The following is a 25350-nucleotide window of genomic DNA, read 5'->3' as shown; positions in this document are numbered from 1 at the left end:
CCACACCTCAGCAGCCAAAGGAAGTCTAGTAGCTCCAGCCCTCATTGGCTCTGGGTGACACCGGCCTGTGGCAGGGTATTTACTCTTCACTCAGAAGTGATGTCAGGTTATACTAGTGTCCCCCAGTCACCTCATTACTTAGCACCAAGGCAATCTGTCTGCTTCTGGTTCTTTTATCTCAAACGAAGTTCCAGTCAAGTTGTCAGAGGATGGAACAGTAAGTGAAGGCCAAGTCTAGAAGTTTTTCTAATGAGTAGTTTCTGCTCTTATTAAAAAAAAAGCAGTGGGGGAGGGGATCATATTGATCTGATTCTCTGATTCAGGGGAAAGAGTAATCATTTTACTGTGCTGGGATCATCTGAAATCATTGTGTCTCTTTCTCTGTCCATCATTTCCTGAGGCCTAGGATCTCCACAGAAATTAAAAAAAAAAAGAGAGAGAGAGACAGTAGCTATATTCAGATCACTGGGATCTCTGTGCACTGTGTTTATTTATTAACCACATTTTTAAAAACATTATTAAAAAACACTGAATATCAATACAGAAAACTAAACTTAGTTTATTTACAGTTAAATTAATTACAATGCATGAAACATCTCAACAATTTTCAGTGTTTCCTTCCAATTCTCCATCAAGATTTTTTGTACATCTCATCTCATTCATTTTTCCTCATGATTACAATTAGTGTGTGCTTTATTCTTTCAGTTCTTCTCTCTAAGACTTTGCATTATTTCATAAGGGTCTTTCCAGATTTCTTTGTATTTCTCATACTTGTTAGTCTTACTTGCATGGCTATTCCATTTTTTTCAATTAGATATGGTATGTATACCCCTCAAATTTCATTCCCAAGTTGGATCCCTCAGCGGGAAGTTACTGTGGGGTTCACACTTCTTTAACAGTAGACAAAATTAGCTCAAAGCTAAAGCATTTATTAAGACAGCATAAGAAGAAGAGTGTCAACAAAACATTTCTCCCCTTAATGCTAGGGCACATTCTCCCTCAAATACACACATTAGAGGTAAGAAGAAGCACAAACTTCAGCATACACTAGTGGTGAGCGTCTCTTACCTACCCCAACCTCAAGACGTGCAATATTTCACGGCTGAAGGACAAGAAATAGTACTCCAGCTCCCCTGCCACCCACCCAGAGATACAACAAGGCAAAAACCAATCCATTTTTGAGACCTCCCTTCTTCCCCCGTAGCCAGCTTCTCTGGACTGCCAGAGGACTCCTTGAAGGTGTTCCCTTCACCAACTATTCGCAGAGCTGGCAAGCTATCTTTCAAAGGTTCCTAGAGACTTGGCCAGTCTTCTCCAGCCAGTGGCAGGCTGGAAGATGAACTCCTTCACATTTTATAAATGGATAAGCAGGTGGAGTGACTTTATTTAAAAACACCAATAGCCCCTCACCTCAGCTACCTGGCTTCTCCTGTGATTTCATCAACTGCACTGGGAAACAAATGGGTCAGGGTTGTACCAACTCTCTGCCCTCTCCCCCTCCCCATACATATACTACTGCTATGAAAATGCTTGGACCAATGATTCTTCTTCTTTTAATAATAACGTTTTTCTACTTATATTTCCAGCCATAGAATTTTTGGGTCAAAGGGTATGATTATTTTTGTAACTTTTATTGCTTCTTGTCAGATTGTTGGCCACAGTCATTTCAGTCACATCCAACTCTTCCTGAACCCATTTGGGGTTTTCTTGGCAAAGATACTGGAATGATTTTGCCATTTCCTTCTCCAGCTCATTTTACAGTTGAGGAAACTGAGGCAAACAGGGTTAAATGACTTGCCTAGGGTCATACAGCTAGTTAAGTATCAGAGGCCATATTTGAACTCAGGTCCTCCTGATTCCAGCTGGCGCTCTGCCCACTGCGCCACCTAGCTGCCCTGTCCACCTTTACAAGCTTGCAATTTCATCAATTGAATGAGTGTGCATTTAATTCATGAATCTTGCTGCACGTAATTATTTTTGCTAGTTTGATGAAATTTTAGTATTAGTATTTTTAGCAATTAGTAATTTTTAGCATTTAGTATTTTAAAATTCAATAATTGTATTGCATTTAATTATTTTTAAGTGAAATAATTTTATTTCATGTATTTTTGACAATTTGACGGGTATTAACTTCACCTGACGTTGAGCATTTTTTCAAATGTTTATTAGCAAAAGTGTTTACACTTTTGCAAAGTGTCAATACATATACTTCAAGCGCTTAATCAAACACTCGTCGCCCGAATGAATGGCGAGTGCCAAGACAGGAGCTCGCAACCGGCGCTAAACGTCTCAATGTCCATTTTCCCCCTCCCCGCCCCCTAAGCTTCACGATCACAGCCCGAAATGGGGTCGTTGGTATAACAACGCAAGGTGAGAATGAGCACCAGCCCCGCGCCTTTTCAGCCAATCCGCGGCAGGCCGAGGAATCCACGTGATCACGTCTGAGACCCGGAAGTTGCCGGCATACACAACCTACCTCACGTGGGCACACCGAATCCACCGTCATGTGACCCTCCGGCAGGGCTCACGTGATTGCCCCACGGAAGGTGGAGGCTTGGGGACAAGATGGCGGCTTACCTGCAGTGGCGCCGCTTCGTGTTTTTTGACAAGGAACTGGTAAAGGAGCCGGCGGTGAGCGATGGTGCCGGGCCTGGATCTGGGCCACCCAGGCCTCTCAGCCTCCCTCCGGGCATCACCGTCTGCGATTCGGGCCGGGGGAGCTTGGTCTTTGGGGATATCCTTCCATGACTCGGGGCGGCCCCCTTCCTGAAAGGGGGTCGTAGCGCCCGGGGCCGCGCCCCGACCTCCTGAGGCCAGAACTGAGTGGAGCAAGTTTTTCCAAACCCGACATCCCCCGTCCCGTTTTGGGAGACCCCTGAACCGAGAAGGGGCCTTGCCCACCCTTTGGGATCTGAGAGGAGGGGTTCCCCCATTCTCATACTTCCCCAGCGGGCCGGGACCCGAATGGGGCCCAGAGGTTGTCTGTGCTGGGTCCGTCTTCATCGTTTCTGGGTTTTTTTCTGGTTGTAAAATGGGGGACTTAGGGGAGATCAAAGGTAGATACGGGTCGTGGGTTCCTTGACTACCCTGAACACATGGAAGGACAGATCTGGTTTCTGCCCCGCTCCCTGCAACTCACGGGCTTCCAGGCATACAAGCTCCGGGTCACCCATTTATATCAGCTGAAACAGCACAACATCCTGGCCTCCGTGGGAGAGGACGAAGAGGGCATCAATCCCCTGGTAAGGGCCGGTAGTGATTAGAAAAGAAGGGAGGGAGTGTCTCAAAGCGGGGGTCGATTGAAGGGGGGACCGGGTTTAATGTGCCCGAGCTCTGCCCGTAGGTGAAGGTCTGGAATCTGGAGAAAAGAGATGGTGGGAATCCCCTCTGCACCCGCATCTTCCCCGCCATCCCGGGGTCAGAGCCAACTGTGGTGTCCTGTTTGACGGTTCATGAGAATCTCAACTTTATGGCTATTGGTGAGCAAACTAGAATGGAAGAGGGCAGAAGCATAGGTCCTTGTAGTGAGAACCAGACTCCTCAGAGCGCTGTATGTGGGGCAGCCATTGCTTCTCTTGTCATTTATTAAGCCCCCTGTTTGTACACATGGTTTTGAACTGATTGGTATTTGTGAAGGTGGTATGGTGAGAGCACTGGAGGATAATCAGATAAGTGGCTTCAAATCCCCCCTCTGCTACTTAGTAAACACTTTATTAATTTCAGTAACATTAATTATTATTATGGGGTCTGTCATATGGCCAAGGATTTAATTCTTTCACCTTTTGGAAGAAGCCTTTTCTGACTTAATCTCAGTGCCTTCCCGCTGGGATTACCTCTGCTCTATCCTGTATCTGTCTTCTTTGTATGTCATTTCCCTCATTAGACTGAGCTCCTTGAGAACAGCTAGGTTTTTTTCCCTTTCTTTGTATCCCCAGCATTTAGCACAGTGCCTGGCACGTAGTAGGTCCTTAATAAATGATTGTCGAGTTGACTTTAAAAAGTGTATAAACCATCCAGCTGTCCATGTTACAGGAAATTGAGATAAAGGAGAGTATTTTGGAATGAACATGTGTATGTGTTCCCCATTCCTTTCTCTGGCTTCTTTAAAGCCACCTAACTACTCTCTTTCTGATTACCTTCTACAGGCTTTACAGATGGTAGTGTTACCCTTAATAAGGGTGATATTACCAGGGACCGGCACAGCAAGACCCAGATTTTGCACAAAGGCAGCTATCCTGTCACTGGGTTGGCCTTCCGCCAGGCAGGCAAGACTACCCACTTGTTCGTGGTGACCACAGAGAATGTGCAGGTATGGGTCTGGATCATTTTCTTGGTGAACAATCAGGGGGAATAACTCTTACCTTTCTGTGTTGCTTTTGTTCTCCCTCCCTTTTCTTGTCTTCTACTCAATTATGAGGTTATTGTGATTAACAAATGTCCCAAAGGAATGAGAGCTAATTGGAGAGGTTCTAGATACTTGGCATTTCCATCTTTAGCCCTCATCCGTTGCCTCTGTTCTGTTTCTCTCTTTCTTAATATGTTGAGGAAGGAAAGAACTCTAGGTTGAGAAGACTGGGGAGGATTCTAGTCTTCACTGGCACTGATTTGACAAGTTGCCATAGACAAGTCATGTAACCTCTCTAGTCTTTAGTTGCTCCCATCTGTAAAAGGAGAAGTGATCTCTTTGATTACACAACCCCTTAGGAATTTTCTTAGGATGTCATCATTATAATGGTTATTAAGTAGTTAGAGGGGCAGTAGATAAAGGAGGAAAATGTCTTCGCCTGTGATAAATGAGGGTAGATTAAGGAAGAAGATCCTTATGTGACTATGTGTATTTCCTCTTTTTCTGCAGTCCTACAGTCTGTCTGGAAAGGACTACCCTCGGATAGAGTTAGACACCCATGGCTGTGGCCTGCGCTGCTCAGCCCTAAGTGACCCTTCCCAGGACCTGCAGTTTATTGTTGCTGGGGATGAGTGTGTTTACTTATATCAGCCTGATGAGCGTGGCCCTTGCTTTGCCTTCGAGGGCCATAAGCTCATTGCCCACTGGTTCCGTGGCTATCTTGTTATTGTTTCCCGGGACCGCAAGATTTCACCCAAGTAAGGAGGCTTGGGGGTAGGGAGGAGCTGGGGATCGAGAAGTTTGGAGAGGGGGTGTAAGAAAAGAAAACTACAAATTCCCAGGGTGAAGTGGACTTTAAGTCTTAATGATTGAATTTTTGCCAGCTTTACTTTGCTTCATTTTCCCTGGTTAACATTTAGGAGTGAGATTATTCTGTTTAGAACTTTTTAGCTCATGGTGTTTGCTTATCATTCCTTGTGTATCAAACCCAACAGGGAACCTAAATAAATGTAGTTCAGGCAAGGGAGATGTTAGGATCAATGCTGGTAAATCTTAGGACTAGTAGTTTGGAAGAAAAGTCTAAGTGACTTTTAAGTCTCTATGTCAAAAATTTGCTTTCCTGTTATTGGTATAATGTTTTCAGTTAGTACTTTGTATGCAGTAAATATTTGGTTGTGGTTTTTTTTAATAGATTTTTAACACAGCTAATAAGCACTCAAAACACAAAGTTTCTTTCTTGAAATCTTTTTCAAAATGAACCCAAGCATTTAAGACTGGAGATTGTAGGTGCTACTGCATGCTCTTGTTAACTTACCTTATACTAAAGGAAAGAGAGGCTGTGTTAATTTGAACACACTAGTACTAGTCAGTGGTTGTGTTTAACCTGAGTGTGGTGGCTATGTTGTGTCTTCGTTTACAGGGTTGTAGTTGGTCTCTGTGGTGTTTTTGCAGGTCTGCTTTTTTTCCTTTCCCAGCACATACTTGTTCAGTGAATGAACTAGTTTTCTGTCCCATCAGTGTCTGTCAGAGCTTTGTCTTTGTTTGGAGGATCAGATACTAGTTTTCTCTGTATGTTACCCAGCTCAGTGGGAGGCACATTTATTTATAGGTTCATTTAGTGTTTTGTGATAAATCTCTTAGAGATTAGAGATTATCTAGAGATAAATCTCTTAGAGATTATAAAAGGTGGATTGTTGTGCATGGAAGGATAATGTTGAGGGAGTATACTAACGGAGAAATAGGGGTAGAGGAGAGGAGATGAAGTGGGGCTGGATCAAGCCTGACCCTTGTTCCTCCTTTTACAGGTCAGAGTTCACCAGCAGGGACTCACAGAGCTCCGACAAGCAGATCCTCAACATCTATGATCTGTGCAACAAGTTCATTGCCTACAGCTCCGTCTTTGAGGATGTGGTAGACGTGCTGGCCGAGTGGGGCTCTCTGTATGTGTTGACTCGGGATGGGCGAGTCCATGTGCTTCAGGAAAAGGACACCCAGACTAAACTGGAGGCAAGATCATCAGGTTCCCTGGAGCAGGCACTAAGGAATTAGCTGCAGTAACTCCAGGATTGGGTTGCCCCTCATCCTCTGCGCTGGGATGTCTCTCCTCTTCTAGGTCGGGGGCTTATGAGTTTCTGCAACTTTACTTAGCTTTCCTAGGATAGAATTACAAGGTGAATGGTCTGGGTTGGGGTACTGAAAGGAAGCATCTCGAGGCATCCTTGGGAGAGCCAGCCTCTGCCTGTTGTCATCCTAGATATGCAGATTGTTCTCGGGTTGATTTAGGAGTTATCTTAATGGGTCTTCTCTATTTTAGAACTTGAGTAGATTCAGTACTCTGAGACTTTCAGCTTGTGGGGTTTATGCTGTTGAGAGGCAATTTGGGGGAAACCTTTTCCCCAGTGCCACTTCTCCCTTTTTTCCACATTTCCCCCTACCAGATGTTGTTCAAAAAGAATCTGTTTGAGATGGCAATCAACTTGGCCAAAAGCCAACACCTGGATAGTGATGGTTTGGCACAGATCTTTATGCAGTATGGGGACCACCTCTACAGCAAGGGAAACCATGATGGCGCTGTCCAGCAGTATATCCGGTCAGTATGGATATGAACTTACAGAGGCAAGTTTTTTAGGTTAGGTTAGCCATACCTAGAAACACATCAGAGATTGCAGAAACTATGATGTTTTCAAATAAGAAAAAAGGTGTGGGATTGGGGAGGAAACATCTGCATTTTAATGTTTTGTTAACTAGCATGAAATTAAGTACAAATGAGCATCCTTTATTTCAGAAGAGCTCTAGTTTTGTTTGTAATTATGGTTTGACCCTTCTTCCTTTCTTTGCACTAAATATTGGTATCCCTTTTTAACATACACATACACATTTTCTCAGAACCATTGGGAAGTTGGAGCCATCCTATGTGATCCGAAAATTCTTGGATGCCCAGCGCATCCACAACTTGACTGCCTATCTACAAACCCTGCACCGGCAATCACTGGCCAATGCTGACCACACCACCCTGCTGCTCAACTGCTACACAAAGCTCAAGGACAGCTCCAAGCTAGAGGAATTCATCAAGGTGCTGGGGGGGTGGGGGTCTCTAAGGGTCCAACTCTCCATACTTAAACCCGAGAATTGTCATTCTCCATACTGTGTATTAAGACTTGCAAAGTACTTTATGTATATCACCTCATTTGGTTCTCACAATAATCTCGTAGGGTTGGTATTGTTATCCTTGTTTAATGGAGCACAGGAGAATGGGAATACTCATCATCCTGGGAAGTGAGAGACAGTAGAAAAACAGGGCGTCTTTCCTGGTGTTTCTTTTTTCCTCAGCCACCATGTCTTAAATCTGGGAAATGAGGAAATTGGAACTGTTTCACACATAGGTTTCTCCAAGAAGAAATGAATGAAAAGGTCTTTTTCTGCGTCTGGAATATTTTATCTCTGGGCTTCATTTTTGGTGCATGTTTCTGCTGGTTATTTGTTAATATTGACTTTGGTTCCTCTTTCCCTGGTAGACAAAGAGTGAAAGTGAAGTACACTTTGATGTAGAAACGGCCATCAAGGTCCTTCGGCAGGCCGGCTACTATTCCCATGCCCTGTACTTGGCTGAGAACCACGCTCACCATGAGTGGTACCTGAAGGTCCAGCTAGAGGACATCAAGGTGGGCAGGGTCTTAGACGCAGGAGACAGTTGCCTTCTCAGGATGCTACCCCAGAGGAGGAGTGAGCAGTGGGCCTGAGCTGGGGTATAATTTCACCCCTCCTTTCTCTTAGAACTATCAGGAGGCATTACAGTATATTGGAAAGCTGCCCTTTGAGCAGGCAGAAAGCAACATGAAGCGGTACGGCAAGATCCTCATGCATCATGTGCCAGAACAAACCACCCAACTGCTGAAGGTCCTGTGTACTGACTATCGGCCCTGCGCAGAGGCTGCTGCTGAGAGCGATGGACCTGGGTGCAGGGTGAGGAAGACATTGAGGATGGTAGTTACCACATGCTAAGAAAGCCAAGCATGCCTAGCCAACCAGTTCTTCCTTTCTCATTTTGTGCTCTCCAGGCCAATTCTGAGGAATTCATTCCTATTTTTGCCAACAACCCAAGGGAATTGAAGGCCTTCCTAGAGCATATGACTGAGGTGCAGGCAGACTCATCCCAGGGTGTCTATGATACTCTGCTAGAGCTGAGACTACAAAATTGGGCTCATGAGAAGGACCCACAGGTAGTGTCTGTGGAGGTATACTGTAGCCATAAGAAAATGAAAATGTACTGGTGGGTTTCAGATCTTTTGGTTGGGTTGTCTGCTTGTGAGTGGCTCTATGTGTTTTTAGAGCCACTAAGGGGCAGTAGTGGGGCTGAATTCCATTTGGTGAAGGGGATCGAGGGAGTGTGGAATAGTTGATTTATTACTCACATTGGCTCTCCCTTCATACTCCCCTAGGTCAAGGAGAAGCTCCATGCTGAGGCACTCTCTCTCTTGAAGAGTGGCCACTTTGCCAATGTCTTCGATAAGGCCTTGGTTCTTTGCCAGATGCATGATTTTCAAGATGGGGTCCTATACCTCTATGAGCAAGGAAAGCTGTAAGGTTTGGGAAGGTTAGGGAAGTTGGGGTAAGAGGAAGAGTCCAGATGACTTCTCAGGACTGGTCACTGACCTTACTCCCTTCCCTGGCCCCAGATTCCAGCAGATCATGCATTACCATATGCAGCATGAGCAGTACCGACAGGTAATCGCTGTTTGTGAACGGCATGGGGAGCAGGAGCCCTCTCTATGGGAGCAAGCGCTCAGTTACTTTGCCCGAAAGGAAGAAGACTGCAAGGAATATGTTGCTGCTGTGCTTAAACACATCGAGAGCAAGAACCTCATGCCACCCCTCTTAGGTGGGTGATTGGCCTGGGATGTTGTGAGCTGGGTCTCATTGAATGAGGTTCTGCCCACTCATAGATCGTTTCCTCTCTCCCCTCATTTTAGTGGTACAGACCTTGGCTCACAACTCAACTGCCACGTTGTCTGTCATCAAGGATTATCTGGTACAGAAGCTGCAAAAGCAGAGCCAACAAATTGAGAAAGATGAGCTTCGGGTGCGAAGGTACCGGGAAGAAACCACCCGAATACGCCAAGAGATCCAGGAGCTGAAGACCAGGTATTTGGGGGTTAGGCTTGGGAAGGAATCTGGTATGGGTCTGTATGCAATAGCTTGATTTGTGGTCGTTTTTTGAGCCTCTTTCTTGGGTCAGATATTGATCATAGTTGAATAAAGTTCATTCTTAACTATCTGCTTCAATAGAGAGCTCTCATAGTATGAGAAATTGAAAGTAGTCAGTTATATAATAATCATTTTTATTTAGCTTGGGATGTAATATAACTAATTTATATTTTGTTTTCATAAACTTTATTTTTAACATTACCAGCTTTGGTGTGAGAAAGGAATTTTAAGCCTGGAATAAAAGGTTTGTTATAAAGATCATGTGTAGTGCTGACAGTTGACTATAGCAGACAAAGGATTTTACTACGAAGTACAGAGAAGGCGTAATGACAGCTGTCACCAAAGAAAATCTGGGTAGTAATTGTGAAAAAGTTAAGGAGAAAATGTGCATGGGCTGCATGCAGGTGCCTAACATGAACATACAAAGCTTTGATGAGCCCTGGGACTTTTCTTTTTCTTTACCACTTCCAGTTTTTGAGAATCATATTTTCTTAGAATTGGAAGTGACTCATTAGGTCATTGAGTCTGAATTTTACAAGCAGGAATCCTTTTCCACATTCCAGACCAGATTCCTGTAGGAGTTGCTTGAACATCTCCAGTGATGGTAAGCTGACTCTGATGGGACAGTCCATGCCACTGTTGAATAGCTCTCTTAGGCAGTTCTTCCTTTATGTTCACGCAGAAGTCAGTCTTCCTGTAGCTTCCATCCATTGGGGTTCTAGCCTCTAGAGAGAGGCAGAATAAGTCTATTCCCTGTTTGCACTTAAACTTTGACATGTTTGAAAATAGCTGTCATGTCGCCCATCACCTTTCCCCGGGTAATTTTTAAAAATCTCATTCATATTGCTGTCTTTTTTTTTTTCATCATCACCATCACCATTTCCAAACAGATCCCTCCTCTCCATTAAGCCAGCCCTCTTTAACAAAGGTTTGAAAGTGGAAAAAGAACAAAAACCACCAGCATACTTCAAGTATTTCTTAAGCATCTTCCACATTCCAGGCACCATGCTAGGTGCTGGGGTTACCAGTACAAAGAATGGAACAGTTCTTACCTACAAAGAGTTTACATTCTAATGGAGGAGACAAGTACAAAGAAAAACATATCTGACATCGATATAAAGTTAACGATGCATGCTTGTGTACACACATCCACACAGAGTAGTTAATTGTGGGGTATTATGGGTGGGAGGAAAGCACTAGTTGTGGGGGGGTGAAGAACCAGGAAAGACTTCCTGCAGGAAATAGTGCTTGATCTGTGTCCTGATGGGAAGATGGGACTCCCTGAGGGGGAGGGCTCTGAGAATGTATGCAGTATTCCATACCCATAGTTCCCTCCCTACCTTTGCAAAGAAGAGGGGGAGATGAGTCTTCTCACTTCTTTTCTGGGGCTAAACTTTATTCCAGTATCATTCAACACATCCTCATGGAACCTTCTCATTATTCCAGTCAGTCACTAGTTTGTCCATGCTATATAGAATGGAACAGAGATAGCATTCCAGTGTGATCGGACCAGTCGGGGCATCCCAGGACCACTTATTCATTCAGCAGAAGCTCAGAGCCCTGCTCTGTGGGGTCCTGAGCTTAGAAAAATGAAAGACAGTAGTCTTAGTCATCAAGGAGCTCAACATTCAATTAATGGGGTGAGACACAGTAATAATGCAAATATTCTTTTTCCTCCCTAGATCTATAATTTCATTGGTGTAGGGAAACCATGGTAAGGAAAAAAATAACTCTCCTGATGCTGATCAGCAGCTGCTCCAGCAGCTTAGTTTGAGAAAGATGTGTATTGCCCAGAGTCACCCAGTCAGTGTATGTCAGAGACTGGACTGAAAGCCGTAGGGCTTCCTGACTTCAGGGGTGTCTCTCTGACCCCTGCCACATTGCCTCTCCAGAGGGAGAGAGGTACATTAATATGAGACCGGAAATGGGAGGACTCACTTCTAACTGGATGACAGCCATGAATCGGTCTGAGCTGGGCCTTAAGTGAGGCCAGGGGAAGGATGTCAGGAGCTGGAGATGGGGGCTAAGGGTGACTCCCAGGCAGGCATGGTCAGTAGCATGTGAAATGCATAGGGACAGAGCAGGATGAGGTTGGGGAATAGCAAGTAATGTGCTTCGGTAGAACAGTGCTATGTACACTTAATGTTTGTTGGATTCAGATGAACACAGTGCACAGGAGGGGAGGCCCATGAACTATCTCTGGGAAGGGAGATGCTGGGGAAGGGCTTTGAAGCCCACATGGAGTGGCAATGGTGAAAGGTTGGCCTGGAGGTGGCAGCTATAGTCATCTGGAGAGCACTGAGGGCCAGAGTAGGCGGGGCTATGGGAGGAGAAGGATTCCAGAGATGCTTTGGAGGTGTGACAGCAAGGTAGGTGGTGGGCTGGAGGAAGAGTCATAGATGACTTGGGTTTCAGGCCTGGGTTACTCAGGGAATGTGGTACCATCAAAGAAACAGATACTATTTCCTCCTTTGTTTTAGACACTATATTTGAATTAATGCAACCTCATTTGCATAAGCTTTTTTATCAGTCTTGTCACACTGATGACTCTTATTTAGCTCTTAGTCCAGTTACACCCTCTGATTTTTCTGGCCATGTTTGCTCCATCCTGTACTATAGAAATTTTTTTTCCCTCTTGGGGGTTGGGGAGGCAGTACTGAGTGGTATAAAGAGCACTAGATTTAGAGCAAAATAATCTTAGTTTAAATCCCAGCTCCTATGTGGCTATGCCTATGTACAAATTGCTTTGGCTCTGAATGTTAATTTCTTCATTTCTCAAATTAGGTGATTGGGTTAGGTGATTTCTAAGGTTCTTCCTAGTACTAAGTTCTGTCATTCTTTGACTTGCCATAGTTAAGGGTAAAGATTTTCAGGGTCAGAGCTTTAGCCCAGGACTTCTGAAGTTCAGTTCTCCTGTCTTTCTGATACCTGGTTTTTTGCCCTCTGTGCTGTTACTTTCACATCTCATCCCTCTTCTGTTATAGCCCAAAGATTTTCCAGAAGACAAAGTGCAGTATCTGCACCAGTGCCCTGGAGCTGCCCTCTGTCCACTTTTTGTGTGGCCATTCATTCCACCAGCACTGTTTTGAGAGCTACTCAGAAAGTGATGCTGACTGCCCCACCTGCCTCCCCGAGAACCGCAAGGTTATGGACATGATCCGGGCCCAGGAGCAAAAGCGGGATTTGCACGATCAATTTCAGCATCAGGTAGGAATGGCAAAGAGGAGTTGGGTAAGACTCCAAGACCAACAGGAATCCTGTAGGGAGCACTGGTGGGCATTGCATCTCCTCTTGGGGCCTGTGGCCTTTGAACAGAGGGTAGCAGTGGAGTGAGTGAGTGCACGAATAAGCTTTCCCTGTCCTGTTCTAACTATACTCTCTTTCCTGCCTGCCAGCTCAAGTACTCCAATGACAGCTTCTCTGTTATCGCTGACTACTTTGGACGTGGTGTCTTCAACAAGTTGACCCTGCTGACTGATCCACCTGTGGGCAGAGTGGGCACCAGCCTGGAGGCTGGTCTGCAGCGAGACCTGCTCATGCACTCCAGGCGGGGTACCTAAGGACACTTTGATCAGAGGAGTGACATTGGAAGGCCGATCAAGCACGGATGTAGGAGGAAACAAATAACAAGGGGCTTCAGGGACTAATTTTATGAACAAAGATGCTTCCCCAATGGGAGGTCCCAATGAACAGTTGGAAGAGCAACTGCCCCTCTCCCCCTGCTTCATCTCTGACTTAACACTTAGGAGTGGAGATTTGCTTTCTCACTGTCTCCTTTGCCCTTACTTAGCCTGCCCCTTGCCAGTGCTGATTGCTGCCCTCAGAGGATGGGGAATTTCATCGGAGCAAGGGAAGCCACCCAAATAAGCCCTCTGCATACATGGACCATAGCTGCTTTCCTCTTAGCCCAGAACACCAGTTTCTGCTTGAGTCCAAGCATCTAGTTTGTAAATAAAAAGACAGGACACCTTTGGAGGGAAGATGACTTATTTGGGGCCTTTCTGGCCCTTCCTGATGTGCTTGCCCAGTGCACTCGTCCCACCTCTTGCAGCCACATTTTCCCCCAGAAATACTCAACGGGTATGGTGCTACTCTACCTCATTCCTGTGCTTAATGGTCTCTTGGCTTCTCAAACAAGGTGAAATGTGAGACATCCGTAGCTTGAGGTCCAGGGGTGTGCAGAAACTAGCACCCAAGACAACTTGCTCTGTCCCTTGGTAAATATTTTAGGCATCATTCCCATGGAGATCCTCTGGGGCTGAGGCTGTGGCAAGGGGGCTAGGAGATGTGTTAGCTGCACACTGAAATGGGAGGGGGGAGCATAGGGAATAAATGATTCTTTAAAAACTCTATAATTCATCTTTGAAAGGGTCAGTTTAAGTTTGTGCTATCTTATGAAAATCAAGCTGCTCTTATCTCATCCTATCAGTATTAACAGCTGTGAATGAGTTGCATATAGGTTATCAGCATGTGCTGGTTTTGAGGATGGGGTGCATTGTAATAGTAACTAGCCTGAAAGTCAGACTGGAGTTTTAGGTAGGCTCCCTCCACTGTTTACGGACCTAGCTGTGACTGGGCAAGTCACCACCTCTGCCTGCTTCATCAACGATAAAATGAGGATAATAGCACCTACCTCTTGGGTTTGTGAACATCAAATGAGAGATGTTTTTAAAGCACTTAGCAAAGTGCCTGGCACATGGTAGTCCATTAATAAATTGTCTACCCCCATCCTTCTTTCTTCCCTCCCTCCCACTCACCTTGGACAAGTTATCTACCCTTGAAGTAGTATAATGTGATCTTTGGACTAGTCAGGAAACCTATTGCCAGAGACTTTGAGCATCATTTTTTTCCTTCCTTTGTAAAAACGGGTAATTTTCCTTCATAAGTTTTTTGGTTCATCTGTAGTACTTATATTCTTGGTGCCTAACACATAATAAGCACTTAATAAAGGATTACTAATTCTTCACTACAAAATTAAGTGGTTATCTAGATTTTTCTTGGCCTCTGAGGAAGAGGAACTCCACCTCTCCAGGCTGCATGCATCTTTTAGGGAGTTTTTCCTTATATTCTGTCAAAATGTGTGATTCCCACTCATTGTTCCTATTTATTAATAACTAGCATTTGTACAGCACTTGAAGATTTGCAAAACACTTTGTGGTGTTGTTCCATTCGTTCCTATTTTCTGGGCTTGACCAAGCAGTTCCATACTGCAATGTTTCAGACACCTGAAGATTGCATGTCTGCCTACGTTCTAGCAAAGATAAACATCCCCTGTTCCTTCCTTCGAATCAACAAACATTTGTGTCTGTATGCCAGGGATGGTGCTAGGTGCTGAGGGTACAAATACAAAAACAGAAACAATTCCTACTCCTGGCATGGTCTCAAGGCCCTTCACCAGCATATCGGTGCCATAACCAAAATGTAACACTAAGAAGGAACACGGCATTCCTGTTCATTTTCACATGTGTTCTGGGATAATCCAATCCAATAAACATTAAGCACCTGCTATGGGGCAGACACTGCTGGGGATACAAAAAGGGGCAGAAAGCCCCTGCCCTCAAGGAGCTCACAATCTAATGGGGTATGAGGGGAAGTTAAGGCATTTGAGCATTGTTATAGAACTGGAATCAATGGGCAGGGTCCAGACTCAGTCCTGCTGGTTATGCCTTGTGTGACCACACAGAAGTCACTTTGGTTCTCTGGCCTCAGTTTCCCTCAGCTGTCAAGGGTCTTTTCCAGCTGTTTTCTTTGGTTAGGGTAACTTTTTAAGAAGGCAGCCTGGCAGGGCTGCACGTAATACGGATTCTGGCAGGGCTGCCCTTCTACACGAACCCTAAATTTGAGAAGGAAGCTGAGTTGGGAGTAGGTGCTGAGGCAGTGCTTCAGGCCCGCCCCTCTCTAGGTCTCAAGTTCCCGCCTCGGGCCGTGCCAGGGTCTGCCCCTTTAAGGGACGCGGCGGAAGTGACGCAAGGGCCTCCGCGAGTGTCGGGGAGCCGGAGTCAGCCGGGACGACGCAGACTCCACGTGCCCCGGGCCCCCCCCAGCAGGCCTGAGGGTCTCGCGTTCCCGGCAAGCCAGGGGTGTCGCCTTGCGCGCACCCTCCAGCCTCACTCTGCGGACGGAGTCATGTCCGGGAGCGGAGATGCGGCCGCTGGGGTGAGTCCTATCCTGACGGACTCTGTTTCCGTTTCTGCGTGTAGCGAACAAGTGATTGGCTGTCGGACGTCGTCCTCCGGAACCTATTGGTCGAAATGGCTGTCACTGGTGCTGGGCTTTGAATGGGGTTTAAAGAGACAGTAGCAAAAGTGGTCCTGACTGAAGGTGCCCAGGGTGGGCGGTGGATGTGAGCGGACCGGCTGCTGGGGAGGCCGAATACCGCGTGGAGGAAATGCAGGGCACGGTCTCCGAGCCTGTGCTGCCGGGGCAGGCTCACTCTAGCAGCCAGCGGCGTGCGTGCGTGCGTGCGTGTGTGTGTGAAACTGACTAAGGGCCGAGGCGGGGGAGGGAACCGCAGGGTCGCTCCTGGCTCCTTGGCTTCCGTCAGTGGACCAGGCGCCGCGTGTGAAATGAGGAGCGAGCTCTTGGTTCTTAGATCTACGAGCCGCGTTTCTGGGCCAGAGTTTTGTCCTGTGTAAAATGAGAGGATTGGGCGTTTTTGGTGTCACAAACCCCTTTTGAACCCCTATTGACCCCTTCTCGGAATAGTTTTTTAAATGCATAAAATAAAATATATGGTATTACGAAGGAATCCAGTTACATTGGAAGACAATTACTTTTTAAAAAATTAGCAACACAAAGTCATGGTCCCCGGGTTAAGAGCCCTTAGATTGGATAATCTTTGAAGTCTCTTCTGCGCCTCATATCCAGAGGGGATGGGACTACTCCACACCTTCCTGAATTGCTTCTTTTCTAACCTTCTTTACTAACCCATATTCCTCGTCTTGTCTCTCTCCCTCCCGCCCCACCTTAGCCTACAGGTGCCCTGCTTCAAACTCCCTGGTCCCCTCTAGGCTTTGGAGTTTGAGGGAGCCGTTTGGTTTGGGCCAAGACTTGACCTGTCCCCCCTTCTCCACCAGGAGCTACTTCCGTATAATCAAAGATCAATTGTACAGGGTGTTCCTAAAGTCTGGACACAGGCAAAAATGCATATTTTCAAAAAATGAAATGAATGAAATTTTCAATATTTTATTTAATTGGAATATTAACAAATAACATCTTCAATATGATTTCCATCATTTGTGGTGCAAAGGTTGATGTGCTTTGCAAGATTCACGTGAACTTGGTGGAGTAACTCCACATTGCCTATGTTCCAGACTCTAGGAACATTCTGTAGACTCTTGGAATTGGAATCGATCTCAGAGGTCATGTACTGTAACAACCTTTATCTACTTCCTCCCTGACAAATGATTGGCCAAGTCAGCTTGAACACTTCTGTCACTGTTGCCTGGAGTCAAGCAGAATAAGTATTCTCTTCCTAGTGTCTAATGACAGCTTCTTTTGGGTAAATAAACATCTCTTCTTCCTCACACTGATCCTAATATGGCCTGATTTAAGTCATCCTCAAGTGCTCCTGCTGGTCACTGAGATAACGCCATAACCATGATTGGCCAAGGTGTATCTGGGTTACTGGGGAGAAAGGGAGAATTTATCTCCACTGTCCACGCTATTCAGTAGAACTAAAAGATTCTCTGGCATACCAGGGTATTCCCACTTGGAGTCTCCGAGCTCTGGAATGCTCTTGACTCATTTCTGTGGGCTCGCCCACCTGTCCAGCAAACATGCTGGAACACAGCAGAGGTCCCTGTTAGGTAGGTTAAGGGTTTTGGTCTTGACTTTGGTTTGCTCAGAGTCTCTTTGGATGTGTTTATTTGGGAGATGGCTGTGATGGACCTTAGCCACAGTAAGTCTCCCTGTCCACCCTGATGGGGCTAGGGCAGGGAAAACTGGCATCAGGTGGAGTGGCTGGACATAAATTTGATTAAACATGATCCTTTATTCTGGCCTTCAGGGGATAGGGCCTTCTCCTTGGTCCCTTGGCAGATATTCTCAGAGAACCCTAGCAAGAGGAAGGAATGTGTCCCTTCTCGTTCCAAGTCTCAGTTTCTGTGCCTAGGAGTTTCTTTGGTGGTGAAATCAGAGATTTGTGCCTCTACAACAGACTGATGGAGATGAGTTTGTTTCCTCTTAGGCTCCTCCTTCCTTCCTTCCATCCCATTCCCATCACTGACTAGGGCAAGGCACAATGGTGACTTTAGCATTTGGGTAACACCAATGGTTGTGTAGGTGGGGTTTTTGTCCACTTTGGTGTCAGTCACTGATCTCATCTCTCCAACTATCAGTGACTCAGCACAAGTTGTCCAGTATGTGGCCACTTGCAGTGTTGCTCCAGAGAACGTTTCCCCACCTTCCCCTTTCCCTCCCCCCCTTCCAGTTCTGACCCCACCCTCTTTGTGGCTGGCCTGATGACACTTATCTCCCTGACCACCTGGGTGGATCCAGGACCTCCTCTAAGTACTCCCTTACTCAGTCTCCCTTCTAGGGTTCAGAGACCTGTTGGGAGGTATAGCTGCATTAACTTCTGCTTGTCGGTACCCTTCATCTCTGTTTGGCTATTGGAAAAGACTTATTTCTCCCAGGTAAGGCAGGAAGGTCACTTGAAATTTAATTTAGGACATTGAAGAAGGTAGAGGGGATGGCATCAGAGTAACCCTCCTGCCCAGAAAAACCTAGGCTATCCTCATCCACAGGCATGGAGTGGCCTTCTGGCAGTCTCTTGAGGTCTGTCTTGTTCTGAGATTCTGGATTTTCAGGGGAAAGGGTGCAGTGGAGGGTAACAACTCCAGATTCTCTCTCCACAGGACGGAAACAGCCCAAAGATGAGAGTGATCCGCGTGGGTACCCGCAAGAGTGAGGTGAGATGGGGTTCCCACTGTTGTAGGCATCAGGAATCTGAGTTTGGGGGACACAGGGGACATAGGCCTTAGTCTGGTCTCTAATCTAATAATCTAAGGCTGTAATTTTTTGGAGAGGGGGTAAAACTGTTGGGAGCACTGGACTATGGTCAGATCCCCTGTACTGCTGTCCTCCCTAGTCAGTCCCCATTGAGGTTTCCCTGCCCTGGTGTATGTTCCGTATGTCTTGGACTAGCTTCCTGGGCATTGGGGAGGGAAGGGCAGGACTGAGCCCAATCTTTGCTTCCCAGCTGGCAAGGATACAGACAGACAGTGTGGTGGCTATGCTGAAGGACCTGTACCCTGGTCTGCAGTTTGAAATCAGTGAGTTCTCAAAGTGTCTGTAATGGAGGGAGGGGATTAGCAGGGAACTTGGCTACTAGCCCCAGGAGGGGAGAAGGCAGAGTAGCACTTCTAAATTCTAATCTGATGGAAGAACCCGTTTAAACCATTCCTACCCACTTCATAAAATCTTCCCTCATCAGTCCAGCCATGGTGACCTCCTATTGTCTGTACAACTCATTTGGTCCTCATTATATATGGCTTGATCTTTTCAACTTTTTAGATGTATTTGTTTTGTCCCTCCATGCAGAGAGTGAGTTCTTTGAGGGCAAAAACCCTGTTATTTTTCTTTTCTCCCTCCCCACCGGAGTAGCTAGCACAGCATATAATCGTAGGAGCATGGTATTGGGGGGTACATCTTAAGTACTCAGTTATTTGTTGACTGGCCAATCACTCTGTTCTAGTTGCAATGTCCACCACTGGGGACAAGATCCTGGATACTGCACTGTCTAAGGTAACCCTTCACTCCTTCCCTGACTCCTACTAGTCTCTGCTAATCTTTCCCAGCTCCATGGGTTTCACAATGCCCCTCTCTTTTCCCTGACAGATTGGGGAGAAAAGCCTATTCACTAAGGAGCTGGAGTATGCCTTGGAAAAGAACGAGTAAGTGGGGAAGTGAGGCAGGAGAGCTAAACCCTGAAGGCCACCCCAGGATTCTTCTAGTGCCTGTATAGTGTGGGGCCTCTTCACCACCTTTCTACTTTCTGGGATCGCAGATGTCCTGGGACCTGGTCACTGCAAAGACCAAAGGATTTGGCACCCAAAAGATACGGGCTGAGGGTGGATGGACTTCAGGAGGAGTAGTTTTGGGACCAGAGTTAAAAGATTGCATCATCCTTGCTAGGATCACAGCCCTGTCCTTAATTTCCTGGAGTGAGCTCTTACTTTAGAACGCAAGTGGCCACTGTAATACCTTGGTACAGAGAGATGGTGTGTGGGCATCTAGATAACAAGAATAAACCTTTTCTGTTTGGTTCCTGAGATGTAGTGCAGGGCAGTACTGTATAATGGAAGGAGGTCAGAATATGGAGTCAGGACACCTGGCTTTGAATACCAGCCCTAGCACTTCGCCAGCTTCGTGACCTTGGCTGGGCTTTTGTCTTTTCTGAGCGCATTTCCTCATCTGTAAAATACTCATGATGCTTACACTTAACTCCTTCACAAGTTGGGGGGTGGGGGGAGAGGTCTTTGGGAACCTTAAAGTGCTGTAGAGATTGGAGTTGCTGTTAGTTTTCCTCGTCCCCAAAGCATTGAGAGGAGATAGGGAGGTCATGGGAAACCATTGCTTCCTGTAACTTTTCTCCTCTTCTCCCTGACTCTGTCTCTTCCAGAGTGGACCTGGTTGTGCATTCCTTGAAGGACTTGCCCACTGTACTGCCCCCAGCCTTCACTATCGGTGCCGTCTGCAAGTAAGAGGCAATCCTGAAGTCAAGGGGGTTGGGGAGAGTTGTGCACCTCATTTTGGCATTTCTTTCTTTGGTTACCTCTCCTTCCGCCTTCACTATTACTCTCTTGACTTCAGTGATCAATTTTTGGTTGGTTCTTTGAAGACAGATTGGGATGGCTTCGGGTCAAATTTGGTTGAACTGATCAAATACCTTACCTGGTCCCCGTCATTATAACCCTTCTCTCTACCCCAGGCGGGAGAGCCCCTATGATGCTGTTATCTTCCACCCTAAATATGCTGGGCAGACCTTGGGTACCCTGCCAGAGAGGAGGTAAGAGTCTGGAAACGATTGGTGGGATTGGGGTGGGAAGGCAACTGCTGAAGAAGGGGAGGGGAAGGATTGGTAAGGGTTACTCTGTGCTGACTAAACCCTCTGACCTTACAGTGTGGTAGGGACCAGCTCCCTTCGTAGAGCAGCCCAGTTGCAGCGGAAATTTCCACATCTGGAATTCAAAAGTATTGTATCCTTTTGGCAGTTTGAGGTGGGACATAACCAGAGTCAGAAAGATCTGTAAGGTAGGGAGGGTTCTTTTCACTGATCAGCTTATGCAGCTAACAGGATGAGTAGGCCCTGAATGCCTGGGGCTGGGGAGGCCATGGGCCTTGGAGAAGCCTCAGCAGTAGCCCTTAACACTGTACCCTGGCAGAGAGGGAATCTCAATACTAGGCTTCGGAAGCTGGATGAACAGCAGGAATTTAGTGCCATTATCCTGGCAGCAGCTGGACTGCAACGTATGGGTTGGCAGAGCCGTGTAGGGCAGGTAAGAATTATTTTCCCCATCACTCATTACATCCTTTGGACCAGGAAGTTTTACACTTAGCCCTGAGTTAGGTGCTAAATCATGTCCCACCCCTATCCCCCCAAAAAAGCCTTTTCTTTATTCGCTACTCAAGATCACCTTACCCCTCACTCAGGCATTATCATCTAAATGGGAAAACAAGATCCAGATTGGGAAGGGCTGGAATTAGGAACCTGGAATCCAGGCTCCCATCCTTGCTCAGTCATGCTATTTGGTAGGGTCCCCCCCCCGCCCCCACTGTCCCAGTTTCTGTGTCTCCTACGACTGACTGCTTGCTCTGCCCCTCTAGCTCCTGTACCCTGAAGAATGTCTGTATGCTGTGGGCCAGGTATGCTCAGTCACGAAAGCCATCTTTGACCTCTGGGGATGTGGGCACTTCACTTTGGGTCCTTTCTCTTCCTCCCAGCCTAGGAATCTGTAGCCTTTGGCTTCCTCTTCCCCAGGGGTGGAAATACACCTAGTGATAGAGCCTGTATTCACTGGACAACTAGGAAATAATTTTGGCAGCCCAATACTTAACCAGGTTATTTTGGTGTGAAAAGGAACCTGACGGAATGTGGGGTCTCTCCCCAGGGGGCCCTGGGTGTTGAGGTCCGAGCCAAGGACCAGGAAGTGCTGGATTTGGTTCGTGTGCTACATGATCATGAGACCTTACTCCGATGTATTGCTGAGAGGGCTTTCCTGAGGCACCTGGTAGGACCAGTGTTTCACTTGGGGAGGGTGCGCCTCAGTATGCTATGTACATAGTAAATATCAATTAGTTGAATGACTGGAAAACCTAGGTGTATGAACCCTTCCCTCCCCCCACTCCACATTCCCCCTCACTTGTTTCCAGCCGGTCTCTTAGGATGGGGTGATTGAAAGTATATTATCAGAATCCTCGGAGCTCACAGCCATGGTCTTGTTGTAGGAAGGAGGCTGCAGCGTGCCTGTGGCAGTCCACACAGTTCTCAAGGATGGGCAGGTAAGTGTTTTATTTTGTCTTGGGGTCAGAGGTGGCATAGAACACCTAAATAACCTTTCCATAATGAATGGTGGGCCTTTAGTTTCAATATACATTTAGAACCTACTCTGTTACTAGGTGCTAGAGCATACAATTAATTAAGATGATTCTCTGCCCCTATGGAACTCCCTCTAGTAAGGCTGTCACCTGTTCTGTTTTTCTAGCTATACCTGACTGGAGGAGTCTGGAGTCTGGATGGCTCAGATAGTCTGAAGGAAACCATGCAGACAACCATCAACGTCTCAGCCCAGGTATTAGGACCCCTAGGGCAGGGCAAACAAGGGTTCTATCATACCCCTTCTTCTCTACTAACTTTTTTCTCCTCTATAGCATGAAGATGGCCCAGATGATGATGTGCAGCGGGTGGGCATCACTGCTCGGAATGTATCTCAGGGAGCCCAAATGGCAGCTGAAAACCTGGGTATCAGTCTTGCCAACCTGCTGCTGAACAAGGGAGCCAAGAAGATCCTGGATATAGCAAGACAGCTCAATGATGCCCACTAATCTAGCCCTGAGGGCGTTTTCTGCCTAGGAACATCGGATTTGTTCTGGGGTGCCCTGAACCCTTCCCCCATTAACTAACTCAACAGGGACTATCCCTGGGCACAAAAACTGCATCATCCAAGACTCAAGTGTGGGAAGGGGGACCTGTTGCTGCTAAGCATCCTAGTGCCTTGTCCTGACCCCCTTTATACTAGGGGCTGGAGGATAGTCTGTCTTCTGTGGAGTCGCAGACATTGAATGTAACCAAATCTGTCAATAAAACACTTCACCCGACTCTCTGTGGAATTTTTATTTACAATCATCCCATTCCCACTCGAGTATCTTCTCTCCAGTGCCCTGCACTTAAATGCATATTGGCTGATTTACATAGAAAAAAAAATCCTTTCTACATCCCAGCCCCAAACCCCCTCCAAGGAAAAATGGCTGAGCGAATTATCGCTGCCTTTTGCTAACTTCCGAGACCCAGCAGCTTTGTCACCAACTACAGTAACGCTGAAGAAACACAAGAAACTTCATTAGAAAAAAACCATTTAATAAAATTAAGTTATTCAAACTAACAAATTGTCTTTCACAGTCTCTCCATTCCCCCGGATAAAGGCAAAGAGTCTAAGCTGAGAAAATTCAGTTCAGGAGCCGGAGGTCCGGGCTGGGATGGAACTTGAGCGCGGGCCGGGACGCGGCACGCAGAGTTGTCCCAAGCTGGTGGTCCGCCGGTCCCCATCCAGCCGCCCCGCGCGCGATAGTCCCGTGCTTTGTTCAGTAGCTGCCAAGAGTCGTCGGAATAAACGGGGCTCCCTCCCGCTGGGCCGCGGCTCCGGACTTCCCGCGGCCGGGAGGGGGCGGGGCTGGGGGACGCAGGCGAGTGGAGCAGCTCTCTCAGTGAGGGGGGAGGGGGGCCCTGAAAAGGGCCTTTGTGGTGTTTGGGTGGCGGCTGGTGCGCGGGGGCCGGGCGGCCGCGGCACCGAAGCCGGGGCTGCCCTCAGTACTCCTGCGAGGCCTGCGTGCCCTTCTTGCTGCCGCTGCTGCCCGGGGCCTTGGGTCCCGTGATGGCGCCGCTCTTCTTGGGCAGCAGCACCGCCTGGATGTTGGGCAGGACGCCGCCCTGGGCGATGGTCACGCCGCCCAGGAGTTTGTTGAGCTCCTCGTCGTTACGGATGGCCAGCTGCAGGTGGCGGGGGATGATGCGGGTCTTCTTGTTGTCCCGGGCCGCGTTCCCCGCCAGCTCCAGGATCTCGGCCGTCAAGTACTCCAGCACCGCCGCCAGGTACACGGGCGCGCCGGCCCCGACTCGCTCCGCGTAGTGGCCCTTCCTCAGCAATCGGTGCACACGGCCCACGGGGAACTGCAGCCCGGCTCGCGAAGAGCGAGACTTGGCCTTGGCACGGGCCTTCCCGCCGGTCTTGCCGCGACCCGACATGTTAACGTATAAAGCGCGAGACTGCCTCGGAGAGAACGGCCGCGAGTAACGGCTGCGCCTGCGCAAAGACGCTCGCCAAACTCTCGCCGCAGTCTAAATGCCGGTCCGCGTGCAAAGCTGCCGCCTTTAAGGCAGCCGGTCACAGCATCCCTTCGCTCCTTATTGGCTGGGTCATGACGGCCGCCTCCAATTGGCTGGAGTCAGCCATCAGGCTCCTCCTCCGGAGCGTACGAGCGTGCTTACCGATTGGCCGGATTTGAAAACTCTTCTTACCCGGGGAAGATGACGGTGAGTAGCAAACTAGAGGGCCGGCTGCGTCCGTCTCACCCCTCCCCACCCCAGCTTCCCGCTCCCCCAGGCGGCCAATCAATAAGAAGCGCGCGAGATTCAAACGGCCTAGGCGCCGAGAAAGGAAAATGGGTGGGGCAAGAGGGCGCCCCGGAGCAGCTAGATGGCGCCGTGGAGGAAGACCTCAGACGCTTCCTGGTTGTGCGTCCCTGGGCCAGTCGCTTCACCCCGTTTGCCTCAGTTTCCCCATGTGTAATATGAGCCGGAGAAGGACTTGGCAAACCGCTCCGGCGTCTTCATTATCTTTGATGAGGTCACAGAGAGTCAGCTATGACCAAAAACCAGCTGAAAGCGGCACCTCCCCCCCCGGAAAACCGGAAGTTGTCTGATGCGGGCAGAGGCCGGGGCACCGCCTCATTCCAATTCCCCGCCCCCCCCCCCCCCCCCCCGGCCTTGCTTCCGTGTGTCCCTATCATCTCCCCTCCACACTGAGGGGGAAGGCCCTTGTATCGGCGCCCCCAGTGGCCTAGCCCGCGTTTGTTACTGTTCAGTCATGGCAAAGACGCTTGAGTAGTTTGTGGTTTGTGCCATCTCCTTCTCCAGCCTCTTTTACAGATGGGGAAACTGAGGCAAACCGGGTTTAAGTGACGTGCCCAGAGTCACACGGCTAGTCAGTGTCTGAGGCTGGATTTGAAACCAGGAGGAGTCTTCCTGACTCCGGGCCTGGCGCTCTACCCACTGCCCCACCTAGCTGTCCAACAGCAGCACACCGTAGGTGCTTACTCAGTGCTAAGTGAGTCCTCGTTTTGCAGCTTTCCCCCACCCTTTATTCTTTGTTACTAGGGACAGTTGAATGGGTAGGAGAGGGATGTCCTGAGAAATAAGGGCGATGGAAAAACCAAGTGTCAAAAAGTTAAGTCAAAACTTCTCTTAAATTAATTTTTGAATTGATTTTCCTCTAGCCCAGGCCCCTTTATTTAAAATCAACAGTTTGGGTGGGGAGTGGTGTGAAAATAAGCAAGAAAGGTCCCTGCCCATCAGTCCCTAC

The 25350-nt window shown here is 47.7% G+C and overlaps 3 protein-coding genes across 4 annotated transcripts; 2 read left to right on the top strand and 1 right to left on the bottom strand.

The window, feature by feature from the left end:
* The first annotated feature begins 2553 nt into the window (after nt 1-2553).
* Nucleotides 2554-14528, top strand: VPS11 (VPS11 core subunit of CORVET and HOPS complexes). The gene is made up of 16 exons (XM_036745238.1): nt 2554-2734; nt 3094-3242; nt 3344-3479; nt 4146-4309; nt 4856-5103; nt 6151-6352; nt 6784-6935; nt 7232-7418; nt 7861-8007; nt 8120-8308; nt 8404-8565; nt 8785-8924; nt 9022-9224; nt 9316-9487; nt 12535-12757; nt 12946-14528. Exons 1-16 carry the CDS (start codon nt 2566-2568, stop codon nt 13108-13110), a joined length of 2808 nt encoding a protein of 935 aa, XP_036601133.1. The 5' UTR covers nt 2554-2565; the 3' UTR covers nt 13111-14528.
* A 988-nt stretch (nt 14529-15516) lies between these two features.
* HMBS (hydroxymethylbilane synthase) lies at nt 15517-22870 on the top strand. 2 transcript variants are annotated; one of them, XM_036745511.1, is made up of 14 exons: nt 15517-15706; nt 18409-18462; nt 18753-18825; nt 19248-19297; nt 19391-19446; nt 20175-20252; nt 20484-20561; nt 20676-20751; nt 20938-21051; nt 21380-21418; nt 21664-21783; nt 22001-22054; nt 22258-22344; nt 22424-22870. In XM_036745511.1, exons 1-14 carry the CDS (start codon nt 15677-15679, stop codon nt 22595-22597), a joined length of 1083 nt encoding a protein of 360 aa, XP_036601406.1. In that variant the 5' UTR covers nt 15517-15676; the 3' UTR covers nt 22598-22870. The 2 variants fall into 2 exon arrangements, with proteins under 2 accessions (XP_036601406.1, XP_036601407.1); XM_036745512.1 differs by lacking the exon at nt 15517-15706 and adding an exon at nt 15993-16003.
* A 242-nt stretch (nt 22871-23112) lies between these two features.
* On the bottom strand, nt 23113-24110 carry LOC118838270 (histone H2AX). The gene has a single exon (XM_036745514.1). It carries the CDS (start codon nt 24012-24014, stop codon nt 23577-23579), a length of 438 nt encoding a protein of 145 aa, XP_036601409.1. The 5' UTR covers nt 24015-24110; the 3' UTR covers nt 23113-23576.
* Nucleotides 24111-25350: the final 1240 nt, after the last annotated feature.

This window comes from Trichosurus vulpecula, chromosome 2, assembly GCF_011100635.1.
Source record: "Trichosurus vulpecula isolate mTriVul1 chromosome 2, mTriVul1.pri, whole genome shotgun sequence".
In the NCBI taxonomy this organism is placed as follows: Eukaryota; Metazoa; Chordata; class Mammalia; order Diprotodontia; family Phalangeridae; genus Trichosurus; species Trichosurus vulpecula.
The sequence above is the reverse complement of the archived record's forward strand: the minus strand, read 5'-3'. Positions and strand labels throughout refer to the sequence as shown.

What these genes read in the sequence shown, in the direction of transcription:
- LOC118838270 (XM_036745514.1), bottom strand. Translation starts at nt 24,014, where the DNA reads ATGTCGGGTCGCGGCAAGACCGGCGGGAAGGCCCGTGCCAAGGCCAAG.
- HMBS (XM_036745511.1), top strand. Translation starts at nt 15,677, where the DNA reads ATGTCCGGGAGCGGAGATGCGGCCGCTGGG. An exon ending in TGGTCTGCAGTTTGAAATCA is followed by an intron (nt 18,826 to 19,247) that starts GTGAGTTCTCAA and finishes ACTCTGTTCTAG; the next exon opens with TTGCAATGTCCACCACTGGG. An exon ending in TATGCCTTGGAAAAGAACGA is followed by an intron (nt 19,447 to 20,174) that starts GTAAGTGGGGAA and finishes TGTCTCTTCCAG; the next exon opens with AGTGGACCTGGTTGTGCATT.
- VPS11 (XM_036745238.1), top strand. Translation starts at nt 2,566, where the DNA reads ATGGCGGCTTACCTGCAGTGGCGCCGCTTCGTGTTTTTTGACAAGGAA. An exon ending in GGGGAGCTTGGTCTTTGGGG is followed by an intron (nt 2,735 to 3,093) that starts ATATCCTTCCAT and finishes ACTACCCTGAAC; the next exon opens with ACATGGAAGGACAGATCTGG. An exon ending in CCTCATGCCACCCCTCTTAG is followed by an intron (nt 9,225 to 9,315) that starts GTGGGTGATTGG and finishes CCCTCATTTTAG; the next exon opens with TGGTACAGACCTTGGCTCAC.